Source organism: Hyperolius riggenbachi, chromosome 3 (genome assembly GCF_040937935.1).
Source record: "Hyperolius riggenbachi isolate aHypRig1 chromosome 3, aHypRig1.pri, whole genome shotgun sequence".
Classification (NCBI taxonomy): Eukaryota; Metazoa; Chordata; class Amphibia; order Anura; family Hyperoliidae; genus Hyperolius; species Hyperolius riggenbachi.
The window spans coordinates 91,297,646-91,312,478 of NC_090648.1; the positions used below are offsets into that span (position 1 = coordinate 91,297,646).

Genomic DNA, 14,833 nt, shown 5'->3' on the forward strand with positions numbered 1-14,833 from the left:
TCTTCTTGTCCTTGTGCTTTCTACATATGGCAGAGAGAGAGAGAGAGAGAGAGAGAGAGACAGGATGGCGTTAGGTATCCTTAGGTAATTGGGTGTAAGAACCTACCTCTCTAGCCCCTACCTTGCACCCGCAGATTGGTCTGTAGAAGCTGTAGAGGGACCCGGAGTCACAGCTAAGGCAGCTGCAAGAAGGAAGGAAGATAGTAAGAACACTCTTCCTAAGTAGCCACCCCGCTATCCTACAACATTTCCCCTCAGCTAACCTGATGTGGCGTCAATGGGAGGATCAGTCGGCTCGGCGCTCGCCTCCATGCTGGTCAGAGTCTCCACACGCGCTGTGGACATGCGACCAGCGTGAGCCTCCGAGCCGACTGTTTTAAACAGCGCTCCGGCGCCGCCTCCGGAATCACTTCCGGAATCCGTACCGCATCACTTCCGGTCGGCGCTCTCCACCAATCAGAGCGCTCGACCTGGTGGCACGCATGATGCGGACGGACTTCCCGGTGACACGCACACCAGAAGCCGCTCCGAGAAGAAGAGACAGAGAGAGGTGAGAAACGGGTCCCTCCAGGAAAAGCGGCATCTTTAATGCTGCAAGGTAATTCTCTGGCAGGCGTCTCCCAGGTTATTTAAACCTATTAGGTACAGCGCCCCCGGCCCCCTCCAGACCATCAGATACAGGGGGAGTCCCAAACTAATTTATAGTTTTAATGGGACAGAAATCCAAAACACTGTAAAAACAGTGAGGTAGGGGCAAAAAAAAAAAAAAAGAAAAAATTGCAGGCAAATCTTGCCCGTACGTCCTACCGGATCCCATGGAGCAAGGTGATCGAGGAAAAAAGACTGGGGGGGGGGGGGGGCCGGCTTAGCTAAGATTTATAGTAGTATGATCCTATGGGGCAGAGGGGGCGGGGCGACTACCCAGGTGTGATGACATTAAGCATAGGGAAAATAGTCTTTCCATTTTTAATACTTGGTTGTAAATCCTTTGCAGTCAATTACAGCCCGAAGTCTGAAACGCATAGACATCACCAGATGCTGGATTTCATCCCTGGTGTCCTCTGCCAGGCCTCTACTACAACTGTCTTCAGTTCCTCCTAGTTCTTGGGGCATTTCCCCTACAGTTTTGTCTTCAGCAAGTGAAATGCATTCTCAGTCGGATTTAGGTCAAGTGATTGTCTTGGCCATTGCATAACATGCCACTTCTTTCCCTTCAAAAACTCTTTGGTTGCGTTTGCAGTATGCTTTGGTTCCATTCATTGACCATCTTTACTGTAAAGTGCCTTCCAATGAGATCTGAAGCATTTGGCTGAATATGAGCAGATAATATTGCCCGAAACACTTCTGAATTCATCCAGCTGCTTTTGTCTGCAGTCACTTAATTAATAAATACAAGAGAATCAGTTCCATTGGCAGCCATACATGCCCACGTCATGACATACATGCCCACGTCGGTATCTCTGACTTCCATCTGTAGCCCTGCCCCCTAGCAGTAGAGGTCACACGAGCTTCGCTGATTGGTCCTAGAGACGTACCTATGATGACCTCTTCCTTTAGAGGGCGGGGCTACGGACAAAAGCCAGACATCTGTTAAGTATAATAAAGTTTAATGCTACACTGCTATGGACAAAAGCCAGACATCTGGTAAGTATAATAAAGTTTATTTAAAAAAGAAAAACTCTTTAAATGCTAACCGGAAGCTTCTAAGCATCGATAATCGCGAGTGCAATCGCCCTAGGAATTACTGCACATGGCGCTACGGCAATTTTAAAGCACTACAGCGATTCCTAGTGGGTTCTAGGCCTGACGTGCGTTGGCACTTAGTCTGATGCGATAACTGCATGGCTATGGGGAATCAGCTGGGTAATGTGAAAAAATTCTGCCGTTTCTTTTACTCTAAATGCGCATTTTGAAGCAGCCTTTTGATTTTAACAGCACATTTTAGATGGGGGACATGACTGAACAACACTACTGCCACGCACTCAGAGTTACCCTCTTTCAAGTGAGATCTTTGCAGCCTGAGCGATCAGGAACATCTGATGTTTCCATTCATGTGTTGCAATTCACTAAGGGCCCGTTTCCACTTGAGCCGCATGCATCTGCGAGATGCGCGGCGGCACTTTCGGGTCTACGGGTACGCAGATGAATCCCATCAGCCATGCAATGCACGGCTATGGGATTCGCACCAATTCGGATGGAAATGCCGGCCGAATCGCTAACGCAAGCGATTCGGCTGTCGGTTCCCACACGATTTGCATGTGTGCAAACTCTGCGGATTTGGCATGGAAACTGCGCAAGTGGAAACGGGCCCTAAGGAATCGCAAGGCATGGTTGCATGCAATTTGGCATGTTTGTGATGCAATTCCATTCATTATGATGGATGGAATCACAATCGCATTGCGGAAAATCATGGAGCAACGCAGTGCCACAGTGTTAACATGGAAACGCAATGTTAGGTTCACACAATGCAATTTCCTATAAGATCGACAGGTCAACATTATAATTTCTTAATCTGATTTGCTCAGGATCGATAAAGGCATTGATTTTGAGCAGCAGTGATCTGAAAATAGATCCTGTTATCGATCAAAAGCAGATTGGAAATATTGCAACTTACTGTTTTGACCAGTCGATCTGGTGGTAATTTGTATTGTGTGTGTACCTAAAGGTGGCCATACATACATTAGCCGACCAACCAACCAATTGACCCTCCAACTCGATTATTATAATCGAATTGGATGAAAATTGGTGCTGCCAAGTGCCCAACTGACAAAGCAATCAATTTCGGGGCAGAAATTGGCCAAACAGTCGATCACGCATGCTGCAAGATGGTGGGCCGAAGTTGGTTGGTCGGGTGTGCGGTGGTACGGCGGCTGATTTGCGAACGAGCGACGACGAAACCCCCGCCACAATGTATAAACATATGTAGTGTGTATATTTATACATTACCTGTCCGGTGTCAGCCTCCACACAGTTTCCGTCCATCTCGCCGGGTTCCGCATACACGCCGGCAGCACATAGCGTCTGACATCAGACGCTATGCACCGCTAGCGTGTATGCAGCTGTTACCCGGCAAGATGGACGGACAGCGGGTGGAAGCTGCTACTGGACAGGTAATGTATAAATGCACACACTACATACATTTATACATTTTGGGGGCAGCGGCCGGGTGGACGTGGTGGGCTCAGCCGATTCCTTGATATTTTCATGCTGAAATTGGACGGAATCGGCCTGTAGTGTATGGGCAGATTCGACCAAGAGACAAATTTATCTCTAATCAGATTCGATTACAGATAAATTTGTCTCTTGGTCGAATCTGCCCCTAATCTTCTAATGTATGACCTTAACATTAGGTTCTGCTTCCTCTTGTGATTTTTGACGGATCTGCTCAGTACATTGCCAAACTATCAAAGCGTGGTCTCTCCCTCACATTATGGCCTTTTTCCACTTGGAAGTGCACTCGCAAGCGCAATTGTAATGCATTTGTGTGATCGAGCAACCTGCAATTTCCACTTGCCGCGAGGAATAAAGCGCCACCGCATTGAAAATTGGTCAAGCCAAATCGCACTATTGACAAATGAGCACCATGAATTTTTTAAGCAGATTACAGCTATATGGGAAAAGAAGCCAGTGAATAATTCATATAGTTTATAACCCCCATTTCCCCCTTCTTTGGCAATACATGTATGAATCATGGTCTTGCCAATAAAGCTATATTTAATTTGATCTATCAAATCAAATATATGTTCAATAAATGGCTAACTGTATCTCGATCAGCAAAGTACACTGAGAGGCGAGAGCACAGGGGGAAATGTGACTTTCAGTATGTTCTAGCACAGCTTATTTACTTCCTGTATTGCCATCTGCTGGCTGGAGGGGTGGGGAGCTCGCATCACACCAGCTGTTTATAGGTCGCTCATATATTCATCAATCTGAGCGACGTGTTGAAAAGCCTCGCGATTTAGACAGGCTTTCGGATTCCACCAATGCGCGGTGTCGGAACTACTCGCCCCGCCCACAAACCATGAATGTTGTCCCTCAGACAAACTACTTAGTCACGATCTACCATGCTAGACGACGCTCTGCATCCAATAGCGTTGTTCAGAAAGAAGATGGGCAGTTTGACACACCAATAAGCTTTTAGGAAGTGCTGACTGGGCGGGATATGTGAAATGTCCTCTGTAAAGCGAGGTATTGAAGGAGACGGTGCTATCAGGTGATATTGCAGTGTATATATGCAGTGTGTATATTAATTATCTCATGCGGTAATGAGTGGTGTTTGAGTTTTATTTAACTTGTTAAATTAAATGACCTTTTGTTGACCAGCGCATTATATATAAGGCTTGGTTAGTGAAGCTGCTACTAGCCTCCGGTGACATGTGTTGCTAGGGCTTGTAGCTAAGTAGCCTCTAGTGCTATATTCCCTGATAGGTTCCTCTCTGGGACTTTTGTCAATATTTTGTTAGCCTGTGTTTGCTTGCTGTCAACTGTATATCTGTAATAACACCAATCTGATTTATAATTGGAGAGTCTTTGGTTGTATACTACTAGTCTGATAATCTTCCTAGGACTTGTAGTCCTACACCTAGAGACATCTGATTCTGATTGTATGCCTCAAATATCACTGGCTGATGGGCCTCTTGTATTTGTACCTATAGAGTGCCTCTAGTTAACCACTTGCCTACCAGCAGTCTCTGGTCCCTTAAAGGGATACTGTAGGGGGGTCGGGGGAAAATGAGCTGAACTTACCCGGGGCTTCTAATGGTCCCCTGCAGACATCCTGTGTTGGTGCAGCCACTCCCCAATGCTCTGGCCCCGCCTCCGGTTAACTTCTGGAATTTCTGACTTTAAAGTCAGAAAACCACTGCGCCTGCATTGTCGTGTCCTCGCTCCCGCTGATGTCACCAGAAGTGTACTGCGCAGACACAGACCATACTGGGCTTGCGCTGTGCGCTCTTGATGACATCAGCGGGATCGAGGACACGGCAATGCAGGCGCAGTGGTTTTCTGACTTTAAAGTCAGAAATTCCAGAAGTGAACCGGAGGCTGGGCCGGAGCATCGGTGAGTGGCTGCGCGGGCACAGGATGTCTGCGGGGGACCATTAGAAGTCCCGGGTAACTTCAACTCATTTTCCCCTGACCCCCCCCCCCCCCCTACAGTATCCCTTTAAAGGACAATTGTAATGAGGGATATGGAGGCTGCTATATTTATTTTCTTGTAAGCAATACCAGCTGCCTGGCTGTCCTGCTGATCCTCTGCCTCTAATACTTTTTAGTCATAGACCCTGAACAAGCATGCAGCAGATCAGGTGTATCGAACATTATTGTCAGATCTGGCGAGATTAGCCACATGCTTGTTTCTGGTGTTATTCAGGCACTCCTACAGCCAAATAGATCAGCAGGATAGTCAGGCAACTGGCATTGTTTAACTGGAAATAAATATGCCAGCCTCCATATGCCTCTCGTTACAGTTGCCAGACAAGGGGAAAAAAAAAAGATCTAGATCTACTTACCAGGGCTTCCTCCAGCCCCTTGCAGCTGACATGTCCCATCCCGCAGCTGTGGGCTCAACCGCCGGTCCGGGGTCCCTGCCGCTGCAGAGGCTGACCTTGCGAGGTCGTCCTACTGCGCCTGTGCCACTGTTAATCACTCGCACGTGGTGTGGAGTGTATTGCGCAGGTGCACAACTACTGTCCTGACTGTAGAAAAACTGTCAGTTCCATAGCTAATTATAAACTCTTTTAGGCATGGAAAAAAGAAAAGGAGCACAGCATAAGTGTCTGTATGCTTGCCCCTGTATATGCACATGTCTATTTCATCATGTCCCATATAATCTCTGGTACATTTTAAGCCTGGTTCACCCTTACAATCTTGATTGCTCAATCTTACAATTTTCGTGTAGTATGGATACTTTGAATAGATTGTGAAGGTAAGCTCTCATACTGCATGGGGGTGGTAAAATTGGGGCTAGTATGGTTGACCCGGCAGCAAAGTCCATAGGGAAACAGTTCTCCAATCACAGTACCCCCTACAACTTGAAACATAATTGGCCAAATGGTGTGGGCATAGTTATTACCACATCCTATCTGAAAACTGATCTATTTGTTAGGACTAGGAGTACCTTAATTTTGTACATTCTTTAAAAAAATATTCCTTTATGTGTTTTACTAACTAAAAATACTTATTCAGGCTCATTTATGCTTCATTTATCATATTTTATATCCAAGAACGAATTGCAATAGATTAAGAAAAGTTGAAGTAGCTTCTAAACCCTGCTTAGTACCCCCAGGGGTAGACTTACCACCTGTTGAGAACCCAGGACCTAAACCGTCGTAAAATTGCCAGATCAAGATTGGATATGTGTATGCACCTTCATGCCATCAAGTGGTAGGGTCAGGAGTGGCGCACTTTTCCAGAGGTGGGGTGCATAACCATGGTGCCAAGCAAATTCACTCGTCCAAAATAGGGTAGCACACCATGTCTTAGTGCTGAAGCAGTTTATTCTTCAAAGCATGAGTAAATCTTGGTTGACTCATGCTTTGAAGAGTAAATTACTTCAGCACCAAGCCAAGACGCAGTGTGCTAACCTACTTTGGACTTTACCTTCATGCCATGATCTCATAAGTTCATTGGGAGTTGCAGACCTACATCTGGAGAGCCTCTGATTTTATATACTCCCAGTAGCATGGTATGATAATCTTAGTGAGGCCTAATGCACACCAAAAATCGCTAGGCAAAATCGCAGATGCTTAATGATTTTTGAAGCGCTTTTCAGTAGCGATTCTGGGCATATGTCTAGCGATTTCCTATTTATGCCTAGCGATTTTGGAGCCTTGGGTTGTAGTGATTTTATAGTTCTTGTAAACTTTTAATCTGGAAGTGAACAGTTTTGGGGAAAAAAAACACCTTTTGACTAACCTAACTTCCTCCCAGAACTCATCTCTAAAGGGTCTTTATCTTCAGGGTCAAGTGATACCAGCCATGATGCAGACGTCCCTTTGTGTCACTGGGTCAAATTGGGGCGCAAGTCTGCTTTAGGGGACTAAGCAGGAAACCTCATATGGAAATTCCACTAATGTGATTTGGTTGATGGCGTTCTCTCGAACTGTAAACTATACCCAAACTATTCGGCCAATCGGAAGGCTTTGTATTGTAGAGGGTGCTGTGATTGGAGAACTGTACCCTATGACATTTCCTGCTGGGTCCCCTAAACTAGACTAGTGCCCAAATTGGTATTGTCCAGACTAATTCCCCCATATCCCCCTGCATTACATCCCAAGACCCTCCCTTATCACTGTTCCCTTTGCCATGTCACCAGGGCCGGTTTAAGCAACAATGGGGCCCCAGGGCAAAATAAACCTGGGGGGCCCCCCAACATATACCCCGGAACAAAAATCGGCATTAGGGGACCTTTTTTGCAGCTGGTATAGTCAGGGTGTGAAGTCCCAATCGGTCAGAGCTCCACATTCTGGCTATCCCAGCCTGCATGGGGGACAAGAGGTTAAAAAGTTTCAGGAGGGGGGACCCCACATAATTTTTTTTTTTATTTTTTTTTTTAAATTCCCACACTCTAAACATAAAAATTTTTTTGGGGGAAAATAGGAAAAAATGCCAGGGATCTTCATACAGCCATATTGCGGCTGTATAGCGATCCCTGGCCAAAGCGCTGCGGCTGCGTATAGACCCCCTGGAAACCCCATCAGGAAATTTATTGCGCTTTCGTTTGATGTATGTAAAATTACACTACCGTTAGGTTTGCTACTAAAAGTGACATTTACTGCATTTAAAACTATACTTTCCCGGATCGTCACTTGGACAGCACCCCTGGATGAGACTTGTCTCCCTCCCCACCGTGGACAGGAACTGCAAAAGAAGAATTTGCATAAGCGACAGGCAGCCTGCTATATAAGCTACTTACTTGCTGCTATACTTCAGTATAGTTTCCTGTCCCGGACGGAGCGGAGGGAGAGGTCTCCAGGGTGCCATCCGTGTCAGTCGGCAGGGGCAGCGTGTAGCAGGACTCCCATCAGAGCTGAGCAGTGATCAGTGGGGAGTCCTGCAGCGTATGGGAGGCTTCTCCAGTGAAGGCGGCTGTGTTATGCGCGCAGGCGCGCGCATGAAGAAGGTCACTTCCGGTTCACACGGAAGTAGTCACGCGCTGGCGTCCCGCGTGATCTGAGGTCTGCAGAGCGGCAGGGGCCGCGGCGGTGAGAAGCGAATCAGCCGAACAGCTGATTCCAATTAAGATGCCTGACCAAGCGGCAGGGGCCGCGGCGGTGATATGCAGTCAGCCTGCAGGCTGATTCATCAAGGTATGTGAGGCTGATTAACATAAATTATGCAACAAGGGTAGCATTGATTGTCTTCAGCTGGGTCTGCTTATGTGTATTTAAGCTAGAGGTGAGTCCATGATTCAGATGTTGCTGGCAATCATGGAGGACGCTTCAGGTTCAGCTCCTTTGCAGTCTGCGAAGTCTGGCCAAGACCCCTCTCTGGCAAGTAGATGTGGTACCTGAAATACTCCTGCTTGTTTGATATATAATATAAAACCTCTAGTAATATTTGTTCCTTGTTTGTGTTTTTTCATAGCCTAAAAAACATGACAAGTCGGACAAATCGGATAAAAATGAAAAGTCTGAAAGGCCTGACAAGGCTGCTGCTCAAACCAGTCAGCATGGTTCAAACAGGTCTGAGAAGAAATGTGCAATATGTAACGGTCGTTTATCTTCATCTTCCAAAAAGCTGTGTCAGAACTGTACAGAAAAGGTGGTTAAAGATGAGTCACCCGTCATATTTAAAGATTTAATGGGCTGGATGAGGTCAGAAATGTCTACAGCAATAAAAGAGATTAAGGAATCTGCCATTGCTTCAAATCCTATAGTTCCTTCGGATGTCCCAGGAACTGGTGGCGATATGGACACAGTGCCTGTAGTTACTATTCCAGCATCTCCTGTATTGGATTTATCTCAGCCGGGGCCCTCCGGTTCTAAACGTAGAAGAGAAAGCGAGGTGGAGGATTCAGAATTATCTGAGGGAGAGATTTCTGAATTGGATCATCCATCAGATGGGGAAGTCTCTAATTCTGATAGATCGAAATTTGCTTTCTCTGCTGATTTAATGAAGGACTTATTAGGTGCTATGTATGATACAATGGGTATCAAGACAGAGAAAAAATCTTTGGCGCCTTTGGATGAGATGTACAGAACTTTGGCGGAACCCCAGCCTCAGTTTATCCCAGTCCATTCCACCTTAAAGGGTATGATTAAGAAGGAATGGGATAACCCTGAGAAGCGGGCCTTCTGGCCTAGGTCCTTATCCAATCGTTACCCTTTTTCTCCAGAGGATCAGGGGTTTTGGGGTCCTCCGCCTAGGTTGGACCCATCTTTTTCAAAGGTGTCAAAGAAAACGGACTTATTATTTGAGGATTTTGGAAGTCTGAAGGATCCAATCGACAAAAAGATGGACAACCTTCTGCGTAGAGCATGGGAATCCTCTTCCTTGACATTTAAGCCCGCTGTAGCTTCAACAGCAGTGAGTAGATCATTGAAGACATGGCTGTTAGAAATGCAGAATAAGATCGCTTCCGGTGTTCCCCGAGAAGAGATTCTTAACGATTTTCCTAAAGTTTTAAATGCCTCTAATTATATTATAGATGCTTCAGATGACACAGTAAAACTTACGGCCAGAACGACTGCCTTAGTTAACTCAGCCAGAAGAGGTATATGGGTTAAAACCTGGAATGGTGACAATTCCTCGAGATCAAAACTGTGTGGTATTCCATGTGAGGGGGGGCTGCTTTTTGGATCAAAATTAGATGATACACTAGATAGAACATCAGATAAAAAGAAAAACTTTCCAGAAAAGAAAAGACCATTTCAGTATAAGCGGCCATTTCGTCCCCCCAACAGATCTGAGCAGGACTCCAAATATTCCAAGGGTAAACGTTGGGCCCCGTATAGACCGCAGAAGTCAAAACCCAACTTAAATCCTGCCAAGAGACAGGATAAGCAATGACGCCAGGATCCCAGTGGGGGGGAGGGTTGCAAACTTTTTGGAAGTATGGCAGCCTCAGTTCACAAGTCAGTGGTTGCTAAAGATTATTTCAGAGGGGTATCAGATCGAGTTCAGTCATCTTCCTCCTCTAAGGTTTTGCATTACTCCACAACCCCAGGATCAAAGAAAGTGTCTGGCATTACAGAACGAGGTCCTGTCCCTACAGGAGAAGGGGGTAATAAGATATGTACCAAGCTGCCAGAGAGGAAAAGGGTTCTATTCTCATGTGTTTCTGGTGAAAAAGCCACAGGGAACTTACCGGTTTATCCTAAACCTAAAAAAGTTAAATCTAAATGTGAAATACAGAAAATTCAGGATGGACAATATAAAATCTGTGATTCATCTCTTGCAGAGAAACGATTTTCTTGCTTCCATAGATCTCAAGGACGCATACCTTCACCTGCCCATCCATCCATCATCTCAACAGTATCTAAGATTTGCAGTGCTCATGGAGGAAGAGGTAAGACATTTTCAGTTTATTGCTCTTCCTTTTGGACTTTCCTCTGCACCATGGCTATTTACCAAGGTGATGTCCGAGGTTTTAGCCGAGCTTAGACTGAGGGGAATCAATATCCTCGGATATTTAGATGATTTTTTGATTTGGGGCCCTTCAGCTGAAGTGGTAAGGTCACAGACATTATCGACATTAGACTATCTCCAGCAGTTGGGTTGGCTTATTAATTGGGAGAAATGTTCCCTTGTTCCATCCCAGGTCATAAAGTTTCTAGGTTTTAACATTGATACTAGAAAGGAGAAGATCTTCATGCCTGATAGACAGATTTTGGCCATTCTAAACGCTGTTTTTTCCTTTCAGAACTCAAGAACAATATCGCTGAGGAAAGCAATGGCAATACTCGGACTCCTAACAGCCTCATTTCCCGCAGTACAGTGGGGACAATTCCACGCAAGAGTACTACAGTTGTGGATACTCAGATCATGGAACAGGAGCCTCACAGTGTTAGACAGGAGGATCTCTATTCCTCACAGCATAAAAGTGTCTCTGTTGTGGTGGCAGGATCGGGTTCACTTTTTAACAGGTCGTTTGTGGAATTACCCGGAACAAAGGATAATCACAACGGATGCCAGTTTATGGGGATGGGGAGCACACCTGGATGCTCTTCCAGCCCAGGGACAGTGGTCTGTACAGATCAGCTCAAGGTCATCAAACAGCAGAGAACTAGAAGCAGTATGGATGGCACTACTACACTTCAAGGATCAAATCAGAGGATCGCATGTAACTATAAAGACCGACAACAGGGCGGTTGTGGCATTCTTAAACAGACAGGGAGGCACGAGAAGTCAGATATTATGGAAGCAGACATCAAAGATTATGTTTTGGTCAGAAAGCAATATCGAGTCTCTACAGGCACGTCACCTAAAGGGGACATCGAACCAGGTGGCGGATTATCTAAGCAGGGAGAGGCTGGACCAGAACGAGTGGTCACTCAACCAGAAGGTCTTGCAGATGATAATTTCACAGTGGGGATGCCCAGAACTGGATTTATTCGCCAGGAGAAAGAACTCAAAATGTCGGAAATTTTGTGCCCTATACCAGGAGGATTCACCTTGGGCGGTGGATGCGTTCACAATCAGTTGGGAGGGTATGATGATGTATGCTTTTCCTCCAATTCCATTACTTTCAAGAGTATTGAAGAAGATCATTCAGGACAAGGCGAGACTCATATTGATTGCTCCAATGTGGCCCAAACGTCCATGGTTCACATTACTTCAGTCTCTAGCGATATCAGAACCAATAGTACTCCCACTGATACAGGACCTGTTGTCCCAGGGCCCAGTGTCGCATCCAGATCTGAGTCTACTTCATCTATCAGCCTGGAACCTGAGTGGGAAATACTAAAGTCCAAGGGCTTCTCAGATGATCTGGCAGAAACATTACTCAATAGTAGGAAAAAGGTAACTCGGGGAATCTACCAGAAGGCATGGAGAGTCTTTAAGGACTGGTGTGCAAACAGATCTTTTAACAATAGATCACTTAGGTCAGTTTTGGAGTTTTTACAATGTGGCTATAAGAAGGGCCTCAGTGTTAGTACTCTGAAGGTTCAGGTATCAGCCCTGAGTGTTTTTCTGGAAAGAAAGTTAGCACAGGAAGATTATATAGTTCATTTTTTTCAGGCACTGAGAAGACTAAAACCATCTATACGATCAAGAGTACCTGCTTGGGATCTCAATACGGTCTTACAGGGTCTATGCGAGTCTCCATTTGAACCTTTATCTCAGGTCTCTGACAAATTCCTAACATTAAAAACCATATTTCTTCTAGCCATTACTACTGCAAGAAGGATAGGGGAGCTACAAGCTTTATCCATAAAGGAGCCGTATTGTGTTATTTCAGAAGATAGAGTAACATTACGCCCGGATGCAGCATTCCTTCCTAAAGTGGTTTCCTCATTTCACAGAAACCAAGAAATTTATATTCCGTCATTTTGTGAGAATCCCACAAATGATAAGGAAAAGAGACTACATTCTCTAGACGTAAGAAGATGTTTATTACATTATTTGGAAAGGACTAACTCTTGGAGAAAGTCAGACGCAATTTTTGTCCTGTTTGCAGGCAGGTCAAGAGGAAATAAGGCTTCTAAGACAACCCTAGCACGTTGGATCAAGCAAGCAATTGTATCAGCATACCAGGTGCAAGGGAAGACGTTAACTTCTTCTGTCAGGGCTCATTCTACAAGAGGTATCTCTACGTCATGGGCAGAGAGGGCAGGGGCCTCTATTGATCAGATATGCAGAGCTGCAACATGGTCGAGTCATAACACGTTTGTGAAACATTATCGACTTAATGTATCTGCAGGCACAGATTTATCCTTTGGAAGGAAGGTTCTGCAAGCAGTGGTCCCACCCTAAGCCTGATCTCTAGTATATCGTCTCATCCAGGGGTGCTGTCCGAGTGACGATCCGGGAAAGACAACTTTACTTACGGTAACGTCTTTTCCGGTAGTCAGGAGGACAGCACCCCTACAACCCGCCCTTTTTGGGTGGAGTATCAGAGGTTTGTATAAGCATTATTAATGTCCGTATTATCTTTTATATTTACTGAAGTATAGCAGCAAGTAAGTAGCTTATATAGCAGGCTGCCTGTCGCTTATGCAAATTCTTCTTTTGCAGTTCCTGTCCACGGTGGGGAGGGAGACAAGTCTCATCCAGGGGTGCTGTCCTCCTGACTACCGGAAAAGACGTTACCGTAAGTAAAGTTGTCTTTTTTCATTCTAAACTTTAAAATCGATTTTCTCAAAAACTATAAGGTCTTTTTGAAAAATAGTTTTTTCCTCTTATTTCTAATGATCTCCTTAACATATCCTGCAAATTTAGGGTTTCTAGCATTTAAGGTGGTTTTGCTATTAACCATTAAAGTCGACAGGTTTTTAAATGTGTTTTTTTTCCCCTTTGAAACTTTAAAATCGATTTTTCTCAAAAACTATAAGGCCGATTTGAAATTTTTTTTCCTCTTGTAGCCACTGGGGGCCCCTACAAGCTCTGGGGCCCTGGGGCAGCTGCCTCCTTTGCCTTAATGGTAGCGCCGGCCCTGCATGTCACATTGCCTACACTATATGCCCACCTGCAGGAACGTTATGCCCACATGCAGCTCACTATGTTGGTCGAAGGTTCATTGCTAGAACAGTGTTGTGAACCATGTGGATAGGAATTGCTTAGGAGGCAGAGGTCTATGCTTGCATGCTCCAATTTCACTGAGGGATAATGGTTTCCAAGGAGATTAAAGGGTTAAAATACTTGGGATGGATGGGCCCTCAATGTTTTTCTAATTTTTTATTTATTTATTTATTTTATTTCTTAAAGGGTCCACTTTTGTGCAGACGAAGCAGACACTGTGTTCTCTGACCAACACTAAAACTATCCAAAAAATAGAATTTCTGAAGCGGCTATCCATAACCTTTCAGCTGGAATAACCCTAACCCCACCCCTCGTGTCCCCTAACTTTTAACCATCACACCCTCGTGGAGAAAGCTCCTGGCGACGGGAGAGGGGCGCGTACGGCCGGGCCGCACATGCGCAGTAAGCCCTAACTGGCCAAGATACTGGGACCCCTTCCGGAAGATCGAGGAGGCGGAGGACAGCGCCGAGGGAGCGATCAGGCCGGAGGAAGCCCCAGGTATGTATGAATTTATTTTAATATTCATCTCTGGTTTCCTTTAACTCCCCCAGCCACAGAGCCGCAATTTGCGACAATGACAGTAAAGTTGGCCGCAGCAGGGAGGCACATGATAAAATAGAGTGCAGCGAGTCTTCGCGGTATGCAAAGCTACAATTTTACTTCTCACTTTACGATCGATTGCATGAACATGTGAGAGCTTGCTGAAGTTTGGTTATGGATTACATACAGTTCTGATGCTGGTAGAATGAGAAGTTTGACATTTATAATACATTTGCAGTTTTTGCTGAATATCATGAGCAGTTCCCCTGAATAATTTCCTTTGGTCATTTGAAGTTGCTTTCTGTAGGTAATCTATATGCTGTTTTGTGTACAGGCTGTGGAGGGAACATGCAGTTCTATGTATCTCACCTCCTGCTGCTGGTGACCCGTGGAGCCCTGCGAGTGTCAGGTCTTCTCTTCTGGATCCTGGTCTATGTAGCCTCTCTGTTGGCAGCCGTCTCCTACCTGCCTGACGCCCTGAGGCTTGTGCTCAGAGGGCCATTCAGAGTGCTTTGGTGGCAGCAGCGCAAGACTGCACCGTCCTGTTTGACAAGCAGCAAGCATGGCCAGCATGGATACATCCACATAAAGGTAACAACTTTCTGAGGT

The 14,833-nt window shown here is 45.5% G+C and overlaps 1 protein-coding gene across 1 annotated transcript in view; it reads left to right on the forward strand.

Moving 5' to 3' along the window:
- Positions 1-4,155: 4,155 nt before the first annotated feature.
- The window catches only part of EPHX3 (epoxide hydrolase 3), a 33,938-nt gene continuing 23,260 nt past the window's right edge, over positions 4,156-14,833 (forward strand). Inside the window, exons 1-2 of the mRNA XM_068274578.1 lie at positions 4,156-4,213; positions 14,559-14,815. Of these exons, the coding sequence (XP_068130679.1) occupies positions 14,573-14,815 (243 nt within the window). The 5' untranslated portion in view covers positions 4,156-4,213; positions 14,559-14,572. The remainder of the gene's footprint in view (positions 4,214-14,558; positions 14,816-14,833) is intronic.